This window comes from Antedon mediterranea, chromosome 4, assembly GCF_964355755.1.
Source record: "Antedon mediterranea chromosome 4, ecAntMedi1.1, whole genome shotgun sequence".
In the NCBI taxonomy this organism is placed as follows: Eukaryota; Metazoa; Echinodermata; class Crinoidea; order Comatulida; family Antedonidae; genus Antedon; species Antedon mediterranea.
In genome coordinates, this window is record NC_092673.1 from 10,881,728 (window position 1) to 10,894,953 (window position 13,226).

General features: G+C 36.9%; 3 protein-coding genes across 3 annotated transcripts; all 3 read left to right on the forward strand.

The window, feature by feature from the left end:
- The first annotated feature begins 4,572 nt into the window (after window positions 1-4,572).
- LOC140047545 (uncharacterized) lies at window positions 4,573-5,679 on the forward strand. The gene is made up of 2 exons (XM_072092585.1): window positions 4,573-4,702; window positions 5,105-5,679. The coding sequence occupies exons 1-2, from the start codon at window positions 4,573-4,575 to the stop codon at window positions 5,677-5,679; spliced, it is 705 nt and encodes a 234-aa protein (XP_071948686.1).
- A 20-nt stretch (window positions 5,680-5,699) lies between these two features.
- LOC140047546 (uncharacterized) lies at window positions 5,700-6,329 on the forward strand. Its single transcript, XM_072092586.1, has one exon. The coding sequence runs from the start codon at window positions 5,700-5,702 to the stop codon at window positions 6,327-6,329; it is 630 nt and encodes a 209-aa protein (XP_071948687.1).
- Window positions 6,330-6,337: 8 nt separating this feature from the next.
- Window positions 6,338-7,810, forward strand: LOC140047547 (uncharacterized). The gene has a single exon (XM_072092588.1). The coding sequence runs from the start codon at window positions 6,338-6,340 to the stop codon at window positions 7,808-7,810; it is 1,473 nt and encodes a 490-aa protein (XP_071948689.1).
- Window positions 7,811-13,226: the final 5,416 nt, after the last annotated feature.

Sequence of the window (13,226 nt, forward strand, 5' to 3'; positions counted from 1 at the left end):
TTGCCAGGGTATTTGAATCTTTTATTGTTAAGTGGATTCTTGAAGATATTAAGGGTAAATTAGATTCTCGTCAATTTGGTAGTAGGAAAAAGGCTTCCTCAACTCACTATCTTGTTAGTCTTATTCACTCTGCACTCAAAGATGTTGAGAAGGGTAAATGTTATGTTAACCTATGTGCCACTGACTTTACTAAAGCTTTTGATCGTGTTGATCATAATGATATTATTATAAAGTTGATTGAACTGGGTGTGAGGTCGTCCATAATTCCCATCGTCTGCAGCTTTCTCACTTGCCGTTCTCTCAACACCAAGTTTGCTGGGATTTTGTCATCTTCCAAGTCACTGATTTGTGGTATCCCACAGGGGACATTGCTTGGCCCTGTACTTTTCCTAGTACTTATTAACGATGCTTGTGTTGATTGCTGCAGACGATGGAAATATGTGGATGACCTCATCCTTGGGGAGGTCGTTCGCAAAGGTGATTTGCCTTCCATGCAATCCCTGTTAGATGATCTGAGTGTTTGGTGTTCATCCAATAATATGATACCCAAACCCTCCAAATGCCATATCTTGGTTGTCAATTTTCTTAAGGACAAGTCGGATGATATTATATTGCCTTCTTTTAGTCTGAGTGGTTCCATTTTACAAGTAGTTGATCATATGACGCTTCTTTGTGTAATCATTCAAAATGACCTGAAATAGGAACTTAACACTAATAATATTGTGTCTAGAGCTTCTAGACGTTTATTTTCCTTGTGCATTTTGAAGAAAGCAGGAATCTTAATTAATCATCTGTTGACTGTTTATATGGCGTATATAAGACCTATTTTAGAATATGCTGCCCCTGTTTGGCATGGCGCTATCACTAAGGACATGTCCAAGTCTATTGAAAAGGTACAAAAGAGAGTATTGCGAATCATGCTAGCTAACAACTATTTGTGCTATGATCATGCATTGTCTGTTACTGGTTTACCTGCTCTTGTTGAGAGAAGAAACAAACTTGTGTTGTCTTTCGGGGAAGGCTTATTAAAATCCGAGCTGTTTAGAGAAATACTTCCCCCTCTCCATAAGCCAGCTCGGTCTCTCAGATTCAACCGCTTTCTAGAAGTACCTCTTTGTAAAACCAGCAGACTTAGGTCGTCTCCAGTTCCCACCATGGTGGATATAATTAATAGGCACCACTAGCTCTTTTTTAGATATGTAATAAGTGAATGTTTTAAGGTTTTTTATTCATGTATGTTTTTAATGTTATGGTACGATATCTAATTTTAATAAGATGTTTCTATTTTTATAGCAATTTTAACTAATTTTTAGTTATTTGTAATACAATTCATTTCAGTCCTTGACTGTCGTTTTGTAATATATTTTTATATACCGAATAAATAAATAAATAAAATAAATATACACGACGCATGTGGTTTTTAAATAAAGATGTATCATTTAATTAAAATGCGTGTCGTTCTTTTTAGTATCGGTCATCAAATTTTTATTTATTACCGACTAAGACTTTCATAATTATGTTGCTGAAATAATCTGTTCTTGTATTCATGGTAAATACATTCATTGTAAAGTGTTTGTATCGTTTAGGATATTTGAAGTACGCCCTCTATATTTATGTTGTGATTTTTTTATGTTAGTGTAGGTATTAACGAGAAGCAGTAATAAGACGCACGTGTGTGATTTTCTGAGACACGGCATATTATTGTTAACTACAGTTTAATTTTCGGTTGTTATTTGAGAGCTCAAGAGTGAGTATTAGTATAGTTAATCATTGTTAGATCATAATCAGAATCAACGTTATAATATTTAATAATTAGTTTATGCATAAGTGTTGATGAGGATGCATGTAGTTTTCGATTTTGGCATCCATCTTGTGTAAATGTTACGTATGCAAACTTGTATAATGATAGCTAATATACAGAAATAACATGTTAATGTAGATATATTTACAGATCACCTGGATTTAACAACATAGAATTGCTGAAATAATCTGTTCTTGTATTCATGGTAAATACATTCATTGTAAAGTGTTTGTATCGTTTAGGATATTTGAAGTACGCCCTCTATATTTATGTTGTGATTTTTATGTTAGTGTAGGTATTAACGAGAAGCAGTAATAAGACGCACGTGTGTGATTTTCTAAGACACGGCATATTATTGTTAACTACAGTTTAATTTTCGGTTGTTATTTGAGAGCTCAAGAGTGAGTATTAGTATAGTTAATCATTGTTAGATCATAATCAGAATCAACGTTATAATATTTAATAATTAGTTTATGCATAAGTGTTGATGAGGATGCATGTAGTTTTCGATTTTGGCATCCATCTTGTGTAAATGTTACGTATACAAACTTGTATAATGATAGCTAATATACAGAAATAACATGTTAATGTAGATATATTTACAGATCACCTGGATTTAACAACATAGAATTTGATAATCATAGTGTTTATATGTCATGTGTTATGTGGTTAGTTACATTGTTTAGAACCACCGCTGACGGTATTCCTATAGTTTAGTTATTTATAGCGTACACATTTTGTCCGATCGTACTGATTGTAGTGTAGTTCGGTCGTCACGCTTGAGTGATTTTCATATAGATGGCGCTATAGCAATTGCTTAATTTGCGAGTTATTATTATTACATCTTATAGATTTCGAACCAAATACCATACAAATTAATGTTTCGTGTGTACCATATTTTACGTTGCATTAAAGTTTGAGATTGAGTCGTATAACAACAGTGAGGACGCAGTGTATTCTTTTTTGTATCTTACATTCGAAATTCGTATCTTTACTACAATTCATTGAAATGGATGAGATAAAAAGAAGACGTAGTGTGCAGAAAGGTGCTATGACCAGAGTCATAAAGACAATACAGCAAGCAATGGAAGAGTCCCGTCCGGTAGGATATCTAGAGATTCTGATTGTAGATATGACTGAGATCTGGAAGAAAATCCAAGACTTACATGTAGAGATTCAAATGAAAATAGAAGATCCAGAAGATGCTGAACAAGCAGCATGGATAGAAGAGGTACAGAACAGATTCAACGACGTCCGTCGTGGTGTTATCAAATATAAAGTTAACGTAAACCCACCAGTGAAAGTTCAGGAAGATGAACGAGATCCAAAGGAAAAGCTGTCAACACTGCAACTAAAAAAGATGGATTTGCCTAGATTTGAAGGTAACGTTAGAAGATGCGCTAGATTTAAGGAGGACTTCAAGACTTTCGTGATTCCTGTGACACATCCTAAATTGTCGTTTGCCTTGAGGCAAACTCTAGGGCAAACACCGCTAAAAATTCTGGGACCGGTTGAAGATAATATTGATTTAATGTGGGAAAGGCTTGACGAGAGATATGGCGACAAAGTGAAATTGGTAGATACAATTGTAAGTGAATTGGAACAGAAACGAGAAATTAGAGATGGCGAAGATAACAAACTAGTGACATATATCGACAAAGTGGAAGCAAGTTATCACCACCTGAAAAGGGCAGGACTAGAAAGAGAAATATCTAATTCCAAAGTGGTGGGAGAGATAGAAAAGAAACTACCACCATCAGTGTTTGGAAGATGGGTCCGACATATGCATGAAGAAGCCAACGGTGTCGATAAAACTGATAGATTCCCAGAACTACTGAAATTTCTGACAAGAGAAAGAAGAAGTGTAGAATATGCAATGGGGGCAATACGGACAAACCAACCCACTAAAGCAGCCGCATCGATGCACATGGTAGAAATATCCAGAAGACCGAAGTGCCTTCTACACAAAGAAAGTCAACACGAAACCAAGAATTGTCGAACCTTCTTGAACAAATCTGTGGATGAGAGGCCGAACATCTTGAAAGAAAACCGAGCATGTTTCTGCTGCCTAACAGCCGGCCACATCATTGCTAAATGTAAAGGGAAGAAGCAATGTGATACGGATGGTTGCAGGAGACTTCATCACAAGCTGTTACATCAGCAGACTCAGAACAAAGAACCAATTTCGACAGTGTCGTCCCTTGAAAATAGCTTACAGATGAAATCTGACCCTTGTTTGTTATAATTGATGAAAGTGAGGAACGGCAAGAACGAGCTCAACACTCTTTGGGATAGTTGTGCGACGGCGTCATTAATCACACATGCGGCCAAACGCATAAAGGCAAAGGGAAGGCCAGTGAAAATAAGCATGACCAAAGTAGGCGGGCAAACCGAATGCATCGACAGCATGAAATATAAAATATTACTGAATGATAATATGGGAAACTGTGTTGCAGTAGAAGCCTATGGGATTCCGAAGATAACGGCAAAAATTGGCAATCAGAACTTAGAAAACCTCGCCAAAATACTTAATGTATATCCTGAGCAGGTCAAAAGACCAACTGGAGAGGTCGACTTGTTAATTTGGATACGAGTATGCTGGTTACCATCCGACGAAGATCAAGGCATGTGGTCATCTAGTTCTACTGAAAAACCAGTTTGGTCAGTGTATTGGAGGGTCTCATCCTTCTATCGAATGGGAGGAAGGGGCAGGAATACTAGTGAACTATGTTAAGACAACGTCCTTTGACGACTTTCTTACGATAGAAAGTATGGGGGTTAACTGTCAGCCTAAATGTGGTTCGTGTCGATGTGGCAAATGCCCCAGTGGAGCGCAGAAGTACACTTTGAAAGAAGAACGTGAATTAAAGTTGATAGAAGACAACTTACTGTATGAAGCAGGTAAATGGACCGCGAGGTACCCTTAGATCAAAAACCCAAACAATCTACCAGATAACAAAAAAGTGGCGGTGGCGAAGTTAGCAGTGCTAGAGAAAAGATTAATGAAAGACTCAGCAAAGAAAAAGATATACGAAGAGCAAATAGCAGATATGTTGAAACGAGCGGTGGCGAGAGAAATAAAGGAAACGGAATTGCAAGAATACAAAGGGCCAATACATTATATTTCCCACCATGCAGTAGAAAAGCCTGATAGTTCCAGCACCCCAGTGCGAATCGTCTTTAATAGCAGTGCGGCCTACAAGTGACATGTTCTGAACGACTATTGGGCCAAAGGACCCGACCTCGTTAATGACTTGTTAGCTGTTCTACTGAGATTTAGAGAAAAATCTCATGCACTGGTAGGTGACATAAGAAAGATGTATCATAGTGTTGCCATCACCCATTTGGACCAGCACTGTCATCGGTTACTCTGGAGAGATTTGAACCAGAATACCCTACCAAAAACGTATTGCGTGAATGCTGTAAATTTTGCCGCCATAGCAACAGTGGCTTTGAGGAAAACGGCAGCAGCAGGGAAGCTGTCAACACCTGAAGCCGCAGAGACAGTTTTAAACAATGTTTATGTGGATGACATTCTGGAGTGTGAAGAATCCGCAAAGAAAGCAAGGCAACGAGTGGAAGAAATAGAGAAATTAATACAGCCAGGAAATGTTGCCATAAAGCATTGGATATTCTCGGGAAGAGAACAGCTTGAAGAATCATGGAATCCAAAGGAAGAGAAGGTGTTAGGAATCAGTTGGAAACCAGGTGATGACGTTCTTACTTTCACTGACAACGTTCGTACATTCAAGGAGATACCAGAAGTGTTAACCAAACGTATATGCCTAAGCAAAATCAATTCTGTGTATGATCCTTTGGGTTTGATAACTCCAATCACCGTGAGATTCTACTTCGAAAGCTGTGGGGAGCTAAATTAGAGTGGGATGAAGCTATAAACATGAGTGAGAGAGCGGAGTGGATAGATTTATTTGAAGATTTAAGTACAACATCAAGCGTAGAATTTAGGAGATGCGTTAAACCGTTGGATGCAAAGCCGGGCATATTACCAAGTTTGATTATGTTTTCTGATGCGTCCGAGAAGGCGTTAGGCGCAGTGGCATACGTCCGTTACGAACAGTGGGACGGACAATTTTCATCTCAAATCGTTGCCAGTAAAAGCAGGGTTGCTCCAATAGAGATAATTAGCGTGGTGCGATTGGAGCTAAGTGCAGCGGTGATGAGTAAGAGATTGGCAAAATATATCGTAAATGAGACGAGAATTAAGTTTGACCAAGTTTTTTATATTGTAGACAGCGAGATTGTACGAGCCATGGTACAAAAACAAAGCTATGGGTTCAAAACATTTGCCGCCACAAGAATCGGGGAGATACAACAAGACACGGAACCTCAAGATTGGTGGTGGTGTAGAGGAGAGGTTAATATAGCGGACGCAATCACACGAGGAATGAATCTATCCCAGATTGGGCCAAATAGTGAGTGGCAAATGGAACCAGAGTTTTTACGACAGCCAGTTGAGAATTGGCCAATTGAACAAAGTTGTAATATAAAAACCCTCCAGAACGAGTGAAGATAGTCATGGCAGTGAACATCGAAGAGGAAGACTCATTAGCTGATAGGATAATTAGACGGCAGAGCAAGTATCAGAAGTTGTTAAGGGTGACTGCCAGAGTTCTCAAAGTGTATGAGAAAAGGAGACTAAAGAGTATATTAGAAGATATCGAGGTCAAGGATACTGAAGGTGCGGAACATTTCTGGATAAAGGAATCACAGAAAATAATGATGAATCTATTATCCAAAGATAAAACTAAATTTGACAAGACATATGCTCGTTTGGGGCCTAAGATTCGTGAAGATGGAGTAATTGTTGTGGGAGAAAGAATAAGTGGAAACGTATATTTCAGCTACAATAAGCAAGAAGTACCTTTGTTGCCATACAATAACGCTTTTACGAAACTATACGCTAAAGAAATCCATAGTAAAGAGCATTTGGGAGTGCAGTCAACCGTTGCCAAGATTCGATTAAAATACTGGATAATTGATGTACAGAGAATGGTCAAAAGCATTAAGTACCATTGTGTAACTTGTAGGCGCATTGAGAAAAACACTGCAGCTCAGAAAATGGGACCGTTACCAATTACTCGACGGAAACCATCACCACCATGGATGTATAGAGGGGTTGATTTGTTTGGGCCATTCACAACAAGAGGTGAAGTTAACAAGCGAGCTCGAGGAAAGGCATACGGTGTAGTTTTTTATTGTTTTGTGACGAGAGCAGTCTACATCGACATAGCCACTGACTATAGTACAGACGCGTTCCTGCAAGTGTTCAGAAAGTTTGTTTCACTTCGAGGATACCCCAAAGAAATATACAGCGATGCTGGGACACAGCTGAGTACAGCAGCCAAACAGTTGAGGAGTTTTGGGGTGAACCATGGCACAACGTGGAAGTTTTCTACACCTGATGCTCCCTGGCAGAATGGAGTGACTGAGAGTCTGATTAGAGGGATTAAGAAAGCGCTTAGTCATGCAATCGGTGGACAGGTGCTTGCCTTCAGTAGTAAACTTCAGACTGTTATGTTTGAAGTAGCGAATTTAACAAATGAGAGGCCGATTGGAAAGCATCCTACAGATCCACAGGATGGGTCATATCTGTCTCCAAATGATTTATTGTTGGGCAGATCTACTGGAAAGGTACCAGATGGACCATGGACTGACAACGTAAGCATTAAGGATCGACTGAAGTTCATACAATGCTTGGTAAATGGGTTTTGGAAGAAGTGGACGCGGGATTATTTTCCTTCATTGATTATAAAACAGAAATGGCATACCATAAGACGTGATGTGAAGACTGGTGACGTTGTGTTGATACAAGATAGTAATGCAGTTAGAGGTAAATGGAGATTAGGCAGGGTAACAGAAACATACCAAAGTACTGATGTTAGAGTGAGGAATGCGGAAGTTCGAGTTCATACAGAAACTGGTTTAGTAACAACATTAAAACGAGCTGTGCAACGATTAGTTGTAATCCTTCCAATTGAAGAACAATAAGTTTAGTGTAGTTTTTGGTGGGGGAGTGTATCGTTTAGGATATTTGAAGTACGCCCTCTATATTTATGTTGTGATTTTTGCTGTTAGTTTAGGTAACGAGAAGCAGTAATAAGACGCCCGTGTGTGATTTTCTGAGACACGGCATATTATTGTTAACTACAGTTTAATTTTCGGTTGTTAATTGAGAGCTCAAGAGTGAGTATTAGTATAGTTAATCATTGTTAGATCATAATCAGAATCAACGTTATAATATTTAATAATTAGTTTACGCATAAGTGTTGATGAGGATGCATGTAGTTTTCGCTTTTGGCATCCATCTTGTGTAAATGTTACGTATGTAAACTTGTATAATGATAGCTAGTATACAGAAATAACATGTTAATGTAGATATATTTACAGATCACCTGGATTTAACAACATAGAATTTGATAATCATAGTGTTTATATGTCATGTGTTATGTGGTTGGTACATTGTTTAGAACCACCGCTGACGGTATTCCTATAGTTTAGTTATTTATAGCGTACACATTTTGTCCGATCGTACTGATTGTAGCGTAGTTCGGTCGTCACGCTTGAGTGATTTTCATATGGGTGGCGCTATAGCAATTGCTTAATTTGCGAGTTATTATTATTATATCTTACAGATTTCGAACCAAATACCATACAAATTAATGTTTCGTGTGTACCATATTTTACGTTGCATTAAAGTTTGAGATTGAGTCGTATAACAACAGTGAGGACGCAGTGTATTCTTTTTTGTGTCTTACAGTGTTAGTGTTAGTAGAGTAGAGGTCGGTGAAATAAAATTAATATAACTGTCAATCTTTGAGGCACCATTAAAAACTCCGCCTTCTAATTTGCATGTTAAAACGTTCTGTCTCACGCTTAAATAGGCTCAGCACACAAAATGAATTTTGTCGACACAAAATGAATTTTTTAACACAAAATGAATTTTGTAACACAAAATGAATTTTGTAACACAAAATGAATTTGGTCAACCCAAATTGAATTTTGTCACCACAAAATGAATTTTGTCACCACAAAATGAATTTTGTCGACACAAAATGACTTCTGTCGACACAAAATGAATTTTGTTGACATAAAATGAATTTTGTTGACACAAAATGAATTTTGTTGACACAAAATGAATTTTGTTGACATAAAATGAATTTTGTTGACACAAAATTAATTTTGTTGAAACAAAATGAATTTTGTTGACACAGAATGAATTCTGTCCACACAGAATGAATTCTATCATCACATAATTGTATTTTGTCGACAAAATAAGTAATGTCCCGAACGGCGCCCCGTAGAAAACAACCGCGGAATACTGATGCATGAGTGATTTTCATTTTACCAATGCCGGAATCCTAACCACCACTTTTTAAATCATTATCATGGTTGCCATTTCTGGCAATATTATGCTTTTTTGGCATTATTTAGAGGCCCACTGCATCTGGAATAATGCCGCGGCATTATTTATCCGTTTTTAGTATAATCTGGCATAATTTTGTGTTTTTTGAACAACTAAAAAAACAATATACCACAGAACAAGAATAATATTTTGTTTAATCTTGCAATTTCGTGCATATCACCTTACACAATATCATATCGTACAAAACAGGTCTAGCTGGATTTTTCGTACAATAGTGCATCCATCCTTTTGTTTCGGACTCGATCGACTCTTCAGATAGGAAGGCTGCTCACAAACTATAGGCAGCACAACAAAATCGACGAGGCTATCCGTGATTGACAAAATAATGTATTGTATTGTCGAGGGCCCCAATTATCAGCTTTGCTCGATGGGCTACCCCCATGAAAATGGTTAAATAAAAACAATATGAAACGAAATTATAAGTCTATAGGATCAATCCACTATGGTTGGAGCTAATAATAAAAATAGAGTTTTACGGAAATTGGACTTCGAAATATGGAAAGAATATAAGTCTCCAGGACCAGCCCCTGCCTAAACTAAATCAACTTAACTCTCTAAATATATCTCTTCAAAATAAAAGAAAAACATTTTATATTTATTTTTGGTTTTAAAGAAATCCGTAGAGATTCGAACCCCAGCTAGTAGAGCTGAGAGAATCCAAACGATAGTTACTAGAGCACTATGCCACAATGTACACGAGCAATGAAAAGTGACAATAGTATAGTCTTATACGCGATTCATATTACGTCATTCTAATCGTTACGTCAGAAATTTGCATATTCATGATGTATTTTTTAGGAAACGAATCTAATTTTAACTTTGCTATAAAAGGAACATGATTATCATGAAAATGAGTTAAAGCTATGCGAGCTTCTGTATTTGGGGTTCACAGATGTAAACGTCCCCTTTCCACCACACATCATGAGGCAATAACATCAAAGCATCTGATTTTAAGAACACATAAGTTATGTCAGAAATTTAGGAACAAATAAATAGAAATGTGTAAAGATGCCGATGCCTGGCCTGGCTAGTGTATCCTCTCTATTTATTTAAATACATATGCATTATTGTAATAAATAATTTTCACAATTTGTTGTGAATTTTTAACTTTGAACAAACGAAAAGGATTTCAAACCATGTACAGTACTACATTTTACTGTGTTTGAGAATTAATAAATGATATTTAATTAAGTGAATAATTGATAATGAGAAATCAAAACAACTGATACAATGAATTAAATGATCCAACCAACCCATTGATTGCTACCCCAAAACAATATTGAACAGTTGGTATGTCGTGCGTTATTATACAAATGAGTTGGTGCAGGGAGTGGGGAAGATGGTATTGTTAGTCATTGCGGTCAACACGCCACACTGTTGAATGTTGATGTTGTTGATCTTAACATTAGAAGATTATTTAAATCTTGTAAAAAAAAACAATTTCTCCCGGCATTAACCTAGCAGATCCCCTCATTTAGTTTGAAAGTAATCTCGAAAAGAAGTCCATCTGGAAAAGAAGCCCGCCCAAGAATACTAAAAAATGAAGGAGCACATTTTGCTTCAATTGGCCTTAGTGCTAAGGCGGGAAGAGCACACGATAACATCTTTTATTTTTAGTGGCTTTCGCCACCCGATTTTTTATGTTGTAAATGTTATGTTTAGCACAACAAGGCCATATAGATGGCTGCAGTCGCGTGCTCATTCGTGTTTACCGACCGACCGACCAACCTACCAACTGACCGAAATTACTGAACATGTTTAAAAATGTTGAAATGTTTAAAAACATTTATATTTTTTTAATTTACACGTGCGTAGCCTGTCACTTTTGACGTGCTCGTATAACGTAATTTCGAGTCAAGAAAACAGAAATCGGGCAAAAAGAGTGCGCAATAACATTTAACGTGCAGTGCGCGCGCAAAAATCTGCGCACTCATGGCAATTTTGTAAACGCTTAAAATTGCCTGAAACGTACTCTTATTTCATCGAAAATAAATTTTGAAAATTTTAAGCGCGCGTACGCATGCGTTACATGCACTACGCACGTAATTATATTACCATATGATGATTTATGCCCTGAAATTTATGAGTACCAAATTTTATTTAATTGTGATTCATGGTTGTGAAGATATGATTACAAACGTGATTTCGTTAAATCGTGCGTAGACCGCGTAATTTTTTATTGCGCACCGTGAAAACATAACCACATCGACTCCTGGTCATAACGAATATACTGTGAAAAATTGACTTAGCTAGATTAAACTGATATCAAGATAAGGTCAGAAAGCGATAAAACGCATAGTGACCGACAGACAGACCGACAGACCGACCGACCGACCGACATAGTGAAATATAAAGTCGCGTCCACGCGACTAGCATAGTGATACCGGACCGACAGACAGACCAACAGACCGACCGACCGACATAGTGAACTATAGAGTCGCGTCCACGCGACTAAAAATCGAAATTAGTGTGGCGTGTTGACCGCGAATGACTAACAATACCATCTTTCCCACTACACCTGCACAAACTCATTTGCATAACAACGCCGACATACCAACGAGATATAAATTCTTTTCTAAACACGTAACGAATAGAGTTATTCCTTTTTATCTGACATTAAATTGTTAGTCCTTCGCGGCGGTCAACACGCCACACTGTTAAATGTTGATGTTGTTAATCTTTTACATTTATTATCCTAAATTTACTTGACTCTCTAAATATCTCTCTTTCAAAATAAAAGAAAAACATTTTATATTTATTTTTAAAACGCATACAGATTCGAACCTACTTTGATTTGATTGTTCGCATTTTAATTCAATTTCTTTATTGCTGCAAATGCCATCAAGGGCTAATATCCGCTTAAACATACTACATCATACAAACATAATTATACATATTTACATTTAAAATTTAAACACATACAAATTATAGTCATTACTACTGTTTATTATTATTTTTTAATTGTAATTATTGTTATTATGATAATTGTTATTGCTATTATAATAATTAATATAAGTGTAATAAATTATAGGTTACATCTTAAGGGCAGTTTTAATGTCACGCACAAAAGAGGAAGACACGTTAAGATGAAAAGATTGAGCGAGTGAGAGTGAGTGAGGTAGAGTAGAGTGAAGAAAACGAGTAGGGAAGATGAGAAGAGTGTCGATTATGGCGAAGGACCAAAATGGAAGAAGAGGGTGTTCAGGGGACTGCGTGATGCCACAAATAAATTTAAGTAAAAAATACTGATGCCTTAAGAGAAGGGAATAATATTGAAATTAGAAAAAATGGCGGGATAGGTAGAATAGGTAGCATGATCAGAGAGGAGTGTAGCGACATAGAGTTGAAGGCGTTTAATTCGGGCGATTTCACATTGGGGAGGAGACCACAATAGCAGGTTGTATGTAGGATTTATATAAAAAGGCAATAGTATTAGAATTAAGGGAGTGTTTAAGGTATTTAAGAATAGAGATTTTTCTGATAGCAGATTTGTAGACAGAAGAAATTTGAGTGTGCCACTTATGGTTGTCAGAAATTAAAATGCCAAGGTACTTTAAATGATGGACCTGTTCAACTATAGTTCCACAAAGGTGTAAAGAGGGGAACACAGTAGGTATTCTACGGAAGTAAAAATTTAAAATTTTATATTTATTAGGGGCGAAGATTAAACCATTGTTGAGGGACCAGGATTCTAAATGAGATGCTAAAATGGGCAATTGATCAAAAGAAGGGTTTTAAATGAACTTAATATAATGAGATCATCAGCATACAGAGAGAAATGACAAGAAAAGCTGCTAACAATGTCATTAATATAACATAAAAATAGGGTAGGGCCAAGCTTATGTAATATAGTGTTATGAGGTTTCTGACTTGTAAAAGAAGACTCTACTCGCTTTACTGTAGTAACACATATATTGTTTATTCAATAATACTTGATGATACAATAATGATTCAGTACAATATACAACTATAAGTATAAGG

Bases quoted from the DNA above. Each gene is read 5' to 3' on its own strand.
- LOC140047545 (XM_072092585.1), top strand. From the start codon at position 4,573: ATGGGGGTTAACTGTCAGCCTAAATGTGGTTCGTGTCGATGTGGCAAA. The intron at 4,703-5,104 runs GTAAATGGACCG...ATGCACTGGTAG, and splicing joins CAACTTACTGTATGAAGCAG to GTGACATAAGAAAGATGTAT.
- LOC140047547 (XM_072092588.1), top strand. From the start codon at position 6,338: ATGGCAGTGAACATCGAAGAGGAAGACTCATTAGCTGATAGGATAATT.
- LOC140047546 (XM_072092586.1), top strand. From the start codon at position 5,700: ATGAGTGAGAGAGCGGAGTGGATAGATTTATTTGAAGATTTAAGTACA.